Source organism: Rattus norvegicus, chromosome 10 (genome assembly GCF_036323735.1).
Source record: "Rattus norvegicus strain BN/NHsdMcwi chromosome 10, GRCr8, whole genome shotgun sequence".
Lineage (NCBI taxonomy): Eukaryota > Metazoa > Chordata > Mammalia > Rodentia > Muridae > Rattus > Rattus norvegicus.
The window spans coordinates 11920077-11933818 of NC_086028.1; the positions used below are offsets into that span (position 1 = coordinate 11920077).

At 41.1% G+C, this 13742-nt stretch overlaps 1 protein-coding gene across 5 annotated transcripts in view; it reads left to right on the forward strand.

Annotated features, from left to right (window-relative positions):
* The window catches only part of Crebbp (CREB binding protein), a 125960-nt gene that overhangs the window by 77770 nt on the left and 34448 nt on the right, over nt 1-13742 (forward strand). For 4 of the 5 annotated variants that reach the window (XM_039086667.2, XM_039086669.2, XM_039086670.2 and 1 more), the window contains 8 exon segments: nt 5906-6148; nt 7591-7693; nt 7954-8100; nt 8791-8908; nt 9535-9706; nt 10259-10303; nt 12182-12306; nt 12857-13045. In XM_039086667.2, the coding sequence (XP_038942595.1) occupies nt 5906-6148; nt 7591-7693; nt 7954-8100; nt 8791-8908; nt 9535-9706; nt 10259-10303; nt 12182-12306; nt 12857-13045 (1142 nt within the window). 5 annotated transcript variants of the gene reach the window in all.

Here is a 13742-nt window from a genome sequence, read left to right on the forward strand (position 1 = left end):
GTATGAAAATTGATTCTAAGCACTCTTCTCAAGTGGTAAACCACAGTGTTTCTACTAGTCATAACGTGAGGTGTTAGCGGGGTGGGGTGAGGGTTAGGGGAGTGGAGTGTTGATGTAAAGTCACAGGGAGTTGAGATGAGCTCTGCATAACAACTTTTAATGAAAAAAAAAACAAGTTAAAAAATGTTAAATGCTCTTTTTTAAAATTTTAATTAGTGTGTGTATCTATAGGTGATTTTGCTAGAGGTCATCTTGTGTCTTGTTCTGATCACCCTCTACTTCATTTTTTTTTTAATTTGAAATGGTCTCTCATTGAACCTGAATCTCATAGCTTTGGCTAGATTGACGAGCCATTGATGAGCCAGTGATCCCCTGGTATCTGTCTGCCTGTCTTTGCCTTCTCAGTACCGGGGTTGTGAACACATTACTACCACAACCATTCTTTTTTATGTGAGTATTTTATGTGCGACTTGAACTCAGCTCCTCGTGGTTGTGCTACAAGCACTTTGCCTACTAAGCCATCTCTCCAGCCTAAATGCTTATGGTTTACAATCCTAGACTAGGAACCAGAGAGAAAAGTGAATCCAACCCTTCAGTGGTTCAGGTTGAATTCTAGAGACTGAAGTATATATCTTAAAAATTAGTGTGGTTGGGCATTCTAGTACTCCGGAAGCTGAGTCAGGAGGATTATGAATTCTAGGCTATCTTAGAGTATATATTGCTAGACCATGTTCCTTCAAAAAACCAAAGCAAAACAACAAAAACCCTACTATTATTGTTGAGTTAATTTGCATTTGCTTGATATTAATTCAATGAATTATGAGCTTCAGTTTCATGCTTAATTTTTAATTTAGGGAGAGTGGCTTTTCTGGGATTTGGGGGTGTTGCTGCTATGTCATATTTTTTAAAAGTAGTAATGGCCTCTCTTAAAGGATTCAGAATTTTGTATAGACCTGATGGTTTGAAATGAGAATATGCCTAGAGAATATGCTTTCATAGAGAAGAGTGGTACTCATAGAACCCGGGATCAACAACAAAGTACAATGGTAGAAACGTGCCCACAGAGCACACAGCCTGCCTAGTAATAAAGCAGACTGGGTGTGGTGGATTAAATAAGAATGGCCCTCCACTGTAGGCTCTTGAATTTTTAAGCTCAGTAGTCCAGGAACAACACTCTGTGATAGAATTAGGTGTGGCCTTGGAGGAAATGCATCATTGGGGTATGCTTGGAGGTTTCAAAAGCCAGGCCCAGTCGCTCTGCTCCAGCTCTCTGGGGGTCCAGATGTAAAACTGTAATCTACATCTGCTTATGTGCCACCATGCTTTCTGCCATGATAATGGAGTAAACCTCCTAAACTAAACAGGCCTCCAGTTAATTGTCTTCCTTTATAATAGTTGTGGTCATGGTGTCTCTTCCCAGCATTAGAACCCTGACTAAGACACTAGGCTTAGAGATAACTGTGCTGAGGCTTACTCTGTGGAGCTACCAACAAATATATCAAAGCTCTACATTTCCTACAGGTACTGACCAGTGCCCTCTCCTTGGTAGGTACATTTTCCACTCTCAGACTTCTGTGTTTTCTACCAAAAGAATCTTGGACACTAATATGATATTGCTTGAAATGAAACTTATATTATTATTTGGGGGTCTGTTTGATCTTTCTCTGTTATTAACTGTAACAATGAGTTACCCATTCAATCAAAGAAACAGTTGTTCAGTTATTATTGCTTTTCCATCATCAGTCTTGTTCTGGTGTCTGACTTCTAGTAGATTCTGTGTAACATGTGCTTGAGTCCTCATATTGGAACCCATGAGTCTCTTGATACTCAGAGTTGACATCCTGACATGGGGAAATCTGGGCCTCAACTAGGTTTTTTGTACTAGAACCTGTATTTTTAACAAATTTACAGCATTTGGTGTGTACATTAAAATCTGGGCTGTAGTTTCTTGGGGGTGACTACAACTCCAGGTTCGTGTCAGAGCTGTAGGGAAGGATAGAGGTATTCACTGAGGAAGACCCTGGCTCCTCTACCTGAACGCCACAGGGATTTAGACCTGTGTTTCATGGACAGCCCCAGGCCCAGCCCCAGACTTGAGCTGAAGCACAGAAGGACATTCTCCAGTGACTGATATCCGTCTGCTAGCTTGTTACTCCAGGGCCTCATCGCCTTGGCCCTGACTTTGTGGAGTGGTTCTTTATCCCATTTCTGGGCACGTTTTGGATTGCTTAAAATACCTTTTATCATTGTTTATAGTGTTATATTGAGTTAAAATCGACCTCAAAATCTACTTTCATCCTGGGCTCCAGCTGATCAGGCTCTTGGGTGTACTTGGAAGCTGTGGTCTCCAGATGTCTCTGACATACCAGTAGAGACTGGGATTGGGAGATAGGCCTGGATAGCTGTACAGAGGAGAGCAGGGCCTCTTCCTTGATCAGAACAGTGGCTTCTTGCACTCTTGTGTCTTGGCTTTTGAGGAAAGCCACCTTTGAGAACTTGGGCACTCCAGACTTTCTGTTTGTTACTGTGCCCAGCATTGTTCATAGGGAAGAGAATGTGAGGTGGTACCTTCTACTCGTCAGATAGGCACAGATCCGAGTGGACCCAACAGTGTCTCTTACGGAGCAGTCTGAATGAATAGAGCAACCGCATAGCTTGCATTTGGAGTTGTCTTCCACCACTTGACAAGAGTTTGAAATTTGTTTCAGTTTTTGTTGAATTTTCAAATTGAGCACAATTTTACTGGAAATTATTAGAGCCTGACGTTGACTGGTTAATTGAATGTTTTAAATTAGCAACATATACTTCCCAGGGGAAAGACTGTTCTGTCCCATTCAGAAATTGGTAGGTGAGTCTTGTACAGAACCCATAATGAACGTGGCCTTTTGTTTCCTGAGCTATGAGTTCTTACATTAGCTACAACAGAAAAGGAGTAGTGAGGCAGAAAAGGAAGGAACTGAGTGTATATTAGAAAGAGCAAACAGATGCCAGAAACCATGGCTCTTGCCTGTAGTCTCAATACTTAGGAGCAAAATGATTGTCATGGGCTCGAGGCCACCTTGGGCTACATAGTGAGCTTTCAGGCCAGCCATAGCTATACAGTGAAACTCAGTCAACCCCACTCCCAAACAAACAGACCAAAACAACAACCAAAAAACTCCTCAAAGATGTGTGCTGGTTCAATATGCCACCTGATAAACTAGATAGTGTATGGGAACTCCTCAGGGTATAATATGACATCCAAGGGGCTGGTGACATGTGTATCACATTAAACTTCTCAGAAGAGAAATACCAAGTAGATAGTCTTCATTAACATGTTCAGGTGATGCATGCAGAAGGCTCTTTGTCAAGATTGCTAGTAGGTGAGCATTGCTGTCTTTAAGGTTCTGTTTATTCTTGTTCATCCTCAAGGTGTTTGGGGTGGACAAGGGACAGATGGCTATAGATCTCCTACAATACATCCTGTAAACTCTGACACTGAACCTTCCCAGCTAGAGCAGCCTTGTATGACGAGTAGGTGAAGAGTAGGCTGAGTCATATGGAGTCCCAATCTGCAGCGATGTCCAGGATGAGATGAACAGGTTTTTCTCTGATCCATGTCTCAAGTTGTGGCTCGAGATGTTTTGGATGATTATTAGATCACTCTTGTTTTTCCCTGCAGGTCTGAGCTCAAAGAATAAATGCATATATTATGTGCTAGCCATTTCTGGGAGCCTAGTGTGAGCATTGGGAGTATAAATGCCTGAAGATAAACAGGCCCAGTGGTGCTGTGGGAATTTAGAGACGGTTATGGAATATTGGTGGCTACTTACGTGACTGCTGTCAGTCCATCCCCCCACTGTAAAGTCTTGTAATCCTAGATGTTAATGCTGTTCATACAGGGGCATTGTTTGGAGCGCCTGTTGAATCAATCGTGTTTCGGTTTCAGATCTCTTTGTAGTTTCTTCTTGCTTCTGGATTGTTAAATTGTCAAGTTCATAAATTTCTACATGTTTTATGCTAGGTATATTTTGTTTCAAAACGAAAATAATATTTACATTTAGGAAACATGTTTTTAACATAAACAGAGTGAGCATGTCAGCAGCACTGTTTACTGGGTTTACGAATGATGTTCATCCTGTGGCGGGCACTTTATCTAAATAGATGACATTTCAGGATGTGTAGATGAAAAAGGGTAGTTGGACACCGTCATTAAAGCACAGCCATTGCGTTCTCACCCAGAGAGGGAGGGAGGGCCACGGACACTTTGGTTCTTCAGATCCCTGGGCTCACTTATAGTGCTTATCCTTCCTTATGCTGAGGTGGCTGAGGTAGCAGGTAAACCACCCTGGCCTGGGGTTCAACACTTGAGTAGCATCATGAGAAGATGGGGGGAGGGTGAGTAAGGAAGGGAGAGAGAATGAGAGTAAATAGCTTGGAGGTGAGTGAGACCTGTGATTTTTGTCATACAAGGGAATACCAGATAATTATTTTCTTCTATGTCACTTTTTTTTTTTTGAAAAATAACCATGATAATGGGGTGCAAGCTTATAATAGTTTCAGGTGTGACCTTGATATTGTATACTTGATTATTTCATCTACATTCTTGTTGAGGTGTACATTGGGAATTTCATTTTATTTAGAATGATGAGTTGTTATAATTAAGTGTATCTAATGAGTGTTAATGAATTTGAGATTTGACTATCTTTATTAGAAAAGTTAATAGTATGGAATAGGTAATTACCACAATTTTTTCCACATGTTTAATTACGTTAATCTGATAAACATTTCAGTTCTATATTTTTGCATAGATGTTGGTTGTAAGTATATTTATCACTAACTAAAAGAAAGGGTTTGTGACTGTTTCTTATGTCAAAGTCATAAAATGTCAATTTTATAAGCTTAATACATAAAGCATGTCTTTGTGATTTTACTTCCAACATGACTTTAAACTTTGTTCAAGTTTAAAAGTAAGGACCTCTTAAAAAAAAACAAAACAAAAACAAAAACAAAAAACGGAATACTGTGACAGAAAACCTTTGCCATACAGAAAACTCATCAAAGGGATGGATTGTACGAGTAAATGGATTGGTTGAACTTGAAATGATCAGAGAAGTTTGGGATGAGGGGTTTTTTGTTTTTTGTTTTTTTCTTGTTTTTTCTCCCCTTCTAATTCCTGGGGTTAGACAGCCAGGTGGGACAGCTGCTCTGTGTGCTTCTTGTGGCTTCCGGTCAGCTACCTGAGGCACATCTACGTCACCTGTACTGAGGTGACACCTAAATTAAAGCTCATTTGGAATCCTCAAGTCTCGTTTCATCTGTTAATTTTGACCAGATCTGTCAGTAAGTCAAGTATAATGTAGTCTAGCCTGGTGCTCTCCTGGAAAAAAAATTCCACAAGAGGTTTTTTTAAAGAAAGATTTGTTGCTAATGCTGTCATTATACAAGTGAGTTTGGAGAAAGGCCATTTTATAATTTAGATGATCACCTCTTAGATCTGTTGATTAAGAAGTGTCCAACCAGATTTCACCTTTCCTATTTCTCTCAGGTTACAGAAGTAAGTACTAATGATAGGGGGCACTCCCCTTGCAAGATTGAGAGCTAGTTGTTGACTTTGTCATGCATTTGATGCTCCTTGTAACTGACTTCTTAGGTATCTCTAGATTTTAATAAATACTATTTTTTTTTTGCTACATGATTTCTTGTCAATTTTTTGTTTTGTTGCTTTTAGACATAAAGGGTGGATTTGCTTTAGATTTTTGTTCTCTAACTACTGCTAGACAAAATTGATGAATTCCATACTGCTTCTTTCTTGCTAATTTAGTGTCTAATCTTTGAAGGGCTTATTTGCCTCATATTATTTACAGTTTATTTGTGAGCCTCTCCCCTTTACTTACTGTTTTTACTTATCTGTTTGTTGTTCTAGCCATCCTGGGATCTCCAGCTAGTGGAATTCAAAACACAATTGGTTCTGTTGGTGCAGGGCAACAGAATGCCACTTCTTTAAGTAACCCAAATCCCATAGACCCCAGTTCCATGCAGCGGGCCTATGCTGCTCTAGGACTCCCCTACATGAACCAGCCTCAGACGCAGCTGCAGCCTCAGGTTCCTGGCCAGCAACCAGCACAACCTCCAGCCCACCAGCAGATGAGGACTCTGAATGCTCTAGGTAAGTGAAGGGGCACACACGAACCAACTTCCTCTAAGTATATTGAAAAGATGATGGTGCTTACTGAAACCCACAGCTGTTTCCAGTTTGTTCTGAATTCAGATCCATTGCTTCGGATCTACAGCCTTCCAGAGAAAACTTGAGGTGTAAATTTACAGAGAAGATAGTACATGGTTGTAAAAAGAATGTTTTCAAGTAAGGTAGTGATTTTTATTTAATAAGGACTTGGTAGGGTCCTGCCATGTCTTTGATTCTGATCCTCTCATTTTTGGAAGTGATCATTTAGAATCATACTGGTTAGACACTCAGCAGTTACTATTACCGGCATCTGGGTAAATCAGTACTTCCTCTGGTCTCTGTAGCCCATCTTTTGCCAGCTTTAAACATTTGTTAATAATCACAATTTTTGTCACTTCCTACTGTAGTTCCTTAACATTTTTCATCTCAGGCTTTCACAGGGTGAGCAGTGCTATCAGTGAAGTTGTGACTGGTAGCACTAGCTTTGTAGATTCAAAAGTGAGTCATTAAAAATTGACCAGTTAGGGTTGGGGATTTAGCTCAGTGGTTGAGCGCTTGCCTAGGAAGCACAAGGCCCTGGGTTCGGTCCCCAGCTCCGAAAAAAAGAACCAAAAAAAAAAAAAAAAAAAAAAAAATTGACCAGTTAAGATTAGGGGCGTGGGGGTTGGGGATTTAGCTCAGTGGTAGAGCGCTTGCCTAGCAAGCACAAGGTCCTGGGTTTGGTCCCCAGCTCCGGAAAAAAAGAAAAAAGAAAAAAAAAAAGATTAGGGACGTGGATCAGTGGTAGAGCATTTGTTTAGTGTGCATGAAGCTCCAAGTTTGATATCCAGCAGTGCAGACAGAAATAAAAAGAGGCAGAGATGGTCCAATTAAAATCATCCCTGTATTACTTTCTAGAAAAAGATGTAAATTATTATTAATAATGTCACAAATCTACTCCCCTCCTGTTTGGTATAGCTTTAGAATTATATTAATCTCTGAGTTTGCATTTTTTAAAAAATACTTATTTTTCTCCTAAACTTAACTTTTATAAGTTTACTCTTTGGCATGTAAGAACAGTCCAACACACAGGTATGTGCCAGGAAGGTCAGTGTAGTTGTTCGACACTAGTGAAACAGAAAAGCTGAAGATATCAGATGAGCAGAGCTTGTTTTCTCAGTAGCCTGAGTACTGTTAGGACACTGTGCAGCCTCCAGGGCACATTCCCTTCAGGCTGTAGAGTAAGAGTGGGCAGGAGCTGACGGTGAAACTTGTTTATATTAGTCATCACTAATAAAAAGTACAGCTTCCAGAGCCTCTGCCCGCCCCACTGTATTCTGCTATTCTTTATACACGTTGTTTATATGCTCACTTTTTTTAATCTATTATGAGAACTTGAGTTGTTTATAGTGTAAGCTTGATTTCATTTTTCTTTGTCTTTAAAGGAAACAACCCAATGAGTATTCCAGCAGGAGGAATAACAACAGATCAGCAGCCGCCAAACTTGATTTCAGAATCAGCTCTTCCAACTTCTTTGGGGGCTACCAAGTAAGACCAAAGTTTTAGGTAACTCCTCTCTGAAGCCTGGTCCTCTGAAGGAGAAACAAGCCCTCTTGACAGTGGAGCTATCTCTTCAGCCCCTCCTTTTAAAATGATAAATGTAAAACAGTCAATGAAACAGTTTGAATTTTGGTGGATATACATTACTTGATTCCTTTAAACTTTTCAAGTAACATATGGTTGAAAAAGGTAGAGTACATTTGATTCACTTGAGTAGCTGGTTGAAGTACTCTTTATTTCCTCTTTAGTCCGCTGATGAATGATGGCTCCAACTCTGGTAGCATTGGAAGCCTCAGCACGATACCCACAGCAGCACCTCCTTCCAGCACTGGTGTTCGAAAAGGCTGGCATGAACATGTGACTCAGGACCTGCGGAGCCATCTAGTGCATAAACTGTATGTAACCCTCATGAAGCACATTCACATTTTGTGGCTGAGGGCATTGTTGAATCTCTGTGGGTCTGTAGATGTTTGATTTTGTTTTTTATCTGCATGTTGAACCTCAGTTTATAGCTCAGAGCTATACAGGGTCCATGCTTGCTTCAGAAAGCCATCCCCACTGCTAAGAGATGTAGGAATGCTGACCTTCTTAGACTCTGGTCCCCATTGTGTAGTGGATCAGAGAGCATAGAGACGTGACCTGTAGCCCAACCTTTTTGCTTTCAAGCTCAACCATGTTTAATGACTTGAAACTTGTTATAGAGCTCCCTAAAACTGGGGAAATTTTGATCTGGTAAGTACAGATGTTATAACAGTTTTTTTATGTACAGAAAGTTAATGTCTCCATGCTATCTGTCCTGAGTTGAAATGAAGTTAATCAACTATAGATTCTTCTTACTTTGTTTTTATAATGCATAGTTTCAAAATAGCAATTTGGAATTATACTATTTTTTTTTAATGGCTTAGCACATACATGTGTTTGGTATGTAGATATTGGGTATGTAGATGCAAGGTTAGTATTGTTTCCCATGTTCATGAACAGTAAGATTTGGGCCCCCTACAGGTAGCTGGCCATTCCTGGTTTTATTGTTTAGTTCTCTTGTGACCAGCTTGAGAGCAGGTTGATAGAATACATTGTCCTTTCAGCGTTCAAGCCATCTTCCCGACTCCTGACCCGGCAGCTCTGAAGGATCGCCGCATGGAGAACCTGGTTGCCTATGCTAAGAAAGTGGAGGGAGACATGTATGAGTCTGCTAATAGCAGGGTATGTTGCTAAACAGCTGTTGGACCTATACTATACATGGGAAAGGGTATTGTCTAGTTAGTTATCCAGCATGAGGAGAATCTGTGTAGACTAGGAGACTCCTAACTTGAGTACCCTGAACAGAGACATGTCCAATAAGAGTGAGGTTCCTGGATGCCTCTCTTGTCAAGCACAAGTCCTATAGTATAGCAGTACAGACAGTCTGTGAAAGCAGCATGTGTCCTTGACATCTTTTTTCACAGAGCGTTTTCTTTAGGATTCCTGTATTATTGTTAGTGTCAGCGACTGCCAAAGGAAAAGTTCAGTTGTGCAAAAGAACCTTCAGGTTGTTATGTCCAGTAAAGTCACTAGTTCAAAAAAGTGAGAATTAAAGGGCATGCTGATGTATCACTGGGAATCAGTGGGGCAGGGGGAATGGGTTGGTTTCTCAGATGTGACACACCTCTTTGTCAGTGCACTCAAACAATGCTCAGTGGTATACAGTACCTGCTTACTACACCATGGCCCTGAGTTTGGCTCTCAGCAGCAAAATGTGAATAAGTGAGTTCATTAGTCAGAACATACAAAATAAATTACTGGTTCTCAGATTTTTCAGTACCTTAATATTAAATATTATTGTCTTTTAGGATGAATACTATCATTTATTAGCAGAGAAAATCTATAAAATACAAAAAGAACTAGAAGAAAAACGAAGGTCACGTTTACATAAGCAAGGCATCCTGGGTAACCAGCCAGCATTACCAGCTCCTGGGGCTCAGCCCCCTGTGATCCCACCAACCCAGTCTGTGAGACCTCCAAGTAAGGACTGCATTTCTCTCTTTCAGACCTTAGCCTGTTTGCTTAGTGTTCTTTTAGTCTTTGGGGTATCTTTCTATGAATATGGGGTTATGTTCTCCAAAAACCTGCACTTTGAAAGTTCTTTGTATGCCAGTGGCCTTTGGGGACATTGGCCTTATAGGAAGGCAGCTTTTGTGTTTGTTTCTTTGTTTGTTTTTTGGTGTCCCCCTGCCAAGTTTTACAAGACAGGATCCTGTCTTGTAATCCTCACCCAAGACAGGATTATTACTCTGTGTCACCCTGGCTGTTCTGGAATTCACTCTATAGATCAGGCTAACTTCTAAGTCAGAGATCTTCTGCCCCTTCCCTTCCCCTCTCCCCCTTGCTCCCTTCCCCCCAAATACTGGGATTAAAGGTATCACTACTGCCCAGCATGGGGGAGATCTCTTAAAAGGGTATGCTGGCAAGTGCTTTTTGAACGTGTGTGTGTGTGTGTGTGTGTGTGTCTGTGTCTGTGTCTGTGTCTGTGTCTGTGTATTTATTTTTAATTAATTACATTTTCCCTCCTTATAGATGGGCCCCTGTCTTTGCCAGTGAATCGTGTGCAGGTTTCTCAAGGTATTTATTTATCATTGGCCATATTTTAGCTAACATTCAGCAGCATCAAATGTGTCTTCCCCCACCACCCCCTCACCCTGCTCCCCTTTTCCCTTTTGTGTTCTTTCTGTTCCTCTTTCTGATGAGATTGTAATCCACCAAATAATGTTAGTCTCTTGTGTTTAAAAGTTTGGAAATTATAGGAGAGTTTTCTAAAGAGGTCAGAAATAGGATTTTGTATTGACACACAAACCCACCGCCAAAACAGCAGTGAGATTAAAATAAACATATTCTAGGAAGGAAAAGAGTTTTCTCGAATACTCAGCTGGGGAGTCTGTGAGCCAGTCTGCGGCAGGCATTGGGGTGAGAGTGGGGAGACTGAGAAGATACACTGCTGCTCCAACCCGTCAAAACGGAAGCTGGTGAGCAGGTCTCAACTGCAGGAGGCTGTGTGCAGAGCTCGGTGCCTTCCTGGAGTAGTGATAGCTGTCTAACCAGAGAAGGCTCAACTCAAGATTCTCTGGTTATTTGAGCTCCAGGGCTTTTCCGCTCTTGACATACTAAGACCTGAACAGCAGGGTATTTCTAGCAGGTGAAATAAAATGGGAGCATTGCCCAAATGGTAAAGGAAGTTGTTGCAGTCTACAGGTGAGTTTGAGAGAGAACGGTACATGATTTAAAGTTGTGACAGTGTTACTGCTTACTGAGACAGCCCTGGATAAGTTGGCCAAGAACTTGTTTGAATGGATTGCATTTGAGGAGGGGTGAAGTTAATGGTTTAAAACTGAGCCATAGGGGCTGGGGATTTAGCTCAGTGGTAGAGCGCTTACCTAGGAAGCACAAGGCCCTGGGTTCGGTCCCCAGCTCTGAAAAAAAGAACCAAAAAAACAAACAAACAAAAAAAAAACTGAGCCATAGCAGTGTGGTGAATATTGTTGGGGACAAGGGCATTGCTAACTTGGGGTCTGACAAGGTGACTAGTAAGCTGCAGGTGACAGATGTTTTCTGGGTCATACTTACCAACATTTTTGCTGAGAATATCAGTACCTGTGAATGTGGATTACTTTTCATGTTATTTTTTAGTATCTGCACAAAATCGGTACGGAGGGGAGACGTTTACATTCATTGTACACTCCCTAGAAAGTCTTGTAGGAATTTGGCCATTTGCAGGTGGTGGTTTTGGATAGTTGCTGAAAGTGTAAGAAGTTCCTTTTTGGTCATAGCAACGGTAAGGCAAGCTTCTCAGACACTTCAAGGATTCTGTTAGATTGTAGTGTTGGGCAGAATATCATCCTGAACTGAGATTTTATTTAGAACCCACAACTTGCATAGTTTCTATACAAAGTTCATAAGAACTAGCCCCTGCGATCTGAAGATACTTCTTAGCTAAGCCTTTGGCATTGGTGTGGTATTTCTGCAAACTATTAAGTCTAAGGGTAGCCCTTAGGCACTATTTACTAAAGATACTTGTAAAATTGAGAAGGTGTTTTGAGTTCTTAGCACAGATTCTAACTGTAGTATCACCTTAGCCAAGGAGCTTGGAAGCCTGGAACAATATGAGCCAGTTGCTGCTAGGGTCTTTAGGGTGTGCTCAGATAGATGGGGCAGGCTTAGTGCTGTACAAAGCTTCCTTGTCTGTATGTTGCTTCTGTGTTCTATGCACATTAGTTCTAGTTAGTTCTAACCTACAGTAGTGTTCTCATCCTACTCTATCTCCCCCAGCCCTCCCACCTACTGCTCCTGTCAAATATGGAATGGCTACTGTACTCTGCTCTGCTTCCCTTGTGGGTTCCTCTCTATTGTCTACTAACCATAAGTTCTGTCTTAAGAGTTTATTTGATGAGTTCGTTTCTTTTCTTGTGAATGCTTTTGTTAATGAAATATTATAACCCTTTATAGGAATGAATTCATTTAACCCAATGTCCCTGGGGAACGTCCAGTTGCCACAGGCACCCATGGGACCTCGCGCAGCCTCCCCCATGAACCACTCTGTCCAGATGAACAGCATGGCCTCAGTTCCGGGTGTAAGTGCTTCTCCTCTCAGTCTTGCTCAGTAGAATGTTCTCTGAGGAGGGAATCTTCCATTGTTAACCTTTGAATTTTAGGGTACTTACTCATTTGAATTTGAGCTTTGTTTTATTTCCTTCATTATTCTTAAAACAAAAAAGCAAACAAAACTGTTGGTATAATGAGGACTATTTGAATGCTAATTATTTTTTTATTAGAATAATAATTCTGTAGGTATTTGCTGTGGAGTGGACAGGTAGCCAATGACTTATATTGTTAGTGTCTGTTCACTTCATCCTACCCTCCTGAAATAGTCTTCAACTAATTAAAGGCATGGTTGAGTTCACAATCACAGCATGCTATTGGTTGCCGTTCTGAGGACAGTTCAGCATTGGCTTCCTCGAGGCTGCTTGAGGAGTTGTAGAAAGTACCTAGGGACTGGGCAGTCCTTGGCAAGTGGTGGTCTTTAAAACCAAAGTATACTTTATTTGTAAGGCTTTGGATCTCCATAGCACTGCGTTATCTCTTGAAGACTCCAGCCTAACACTTCTGATTCTTGTCTTATAGATGGCCATTTCTCCTTCCCGGATGCCTCAGCCTCCCAATATGATGGGCACCCATGCCAACAACATTATGGCCCAGGCACCTACTCAGAACCAGTTTCTGCCACAGAACCAGTTTCCATCATCCAGTGGGGCAATGAGTGTGAACAGTGTAGGCATGGGGCAGCCCGCAACCCAGGCAGGTGTTTCACAGGTACATTCAGTGTGGGAGCCTGGTCAGCTAGTATTTACGTAGCCTCAGCCTCTGTTGACAGGTTCCTGTCTTATTTTATGGGAACTAGAATTCTAGAGTATATATCTCCATTTCCCATTTTGCTCCGTAATTTTTAATTCTCAATCCTTCTAGGTGAACTTCACACAAAAGTAAAATGGGTTGTGGTTGTGGGGTTTTTGGTTGGTTGGTTGGTCTTTTGTTTTTGTTTGTTCATTTGTTTTATTTTCTTTATATTTTTTATCTTTGGATTTTGGTTGCTGTTTGTGTGTTTTAGAAATCTAAGATTAACGGCATCCTGAGAAGTACTAGAACTTGAAGGGTGGATCCTCTTTTAGTGACTTGGTTTCTTGGATTTCAGTGTGTGTGTGTGTGTGTGTGTGTGTGTGTGTGTGTGTGTGCGCGCGCGCGCGTCTGTCTGTCTGTCTGTCTCTCTGACTATGTGTGTTGGGGGTCAAGGCTAGCAGACTCATTGGAGTAGCACTCTTCTCCTGAGCATGCCTCAGTTATTTAGTTACAGCCGACTTTCCCACCCATTTTACTGCTTTCTCCCACTTTGGTTAACTGTAGTATATCAAATGTCAGCTGCATACAAAGTAGGCTAAATCTTTTCTCAAAATAAAAAAAAATTGTGTCCTTTTAAGAATTTAGCTAATGCTGAATGAGTTGTTGAATATGT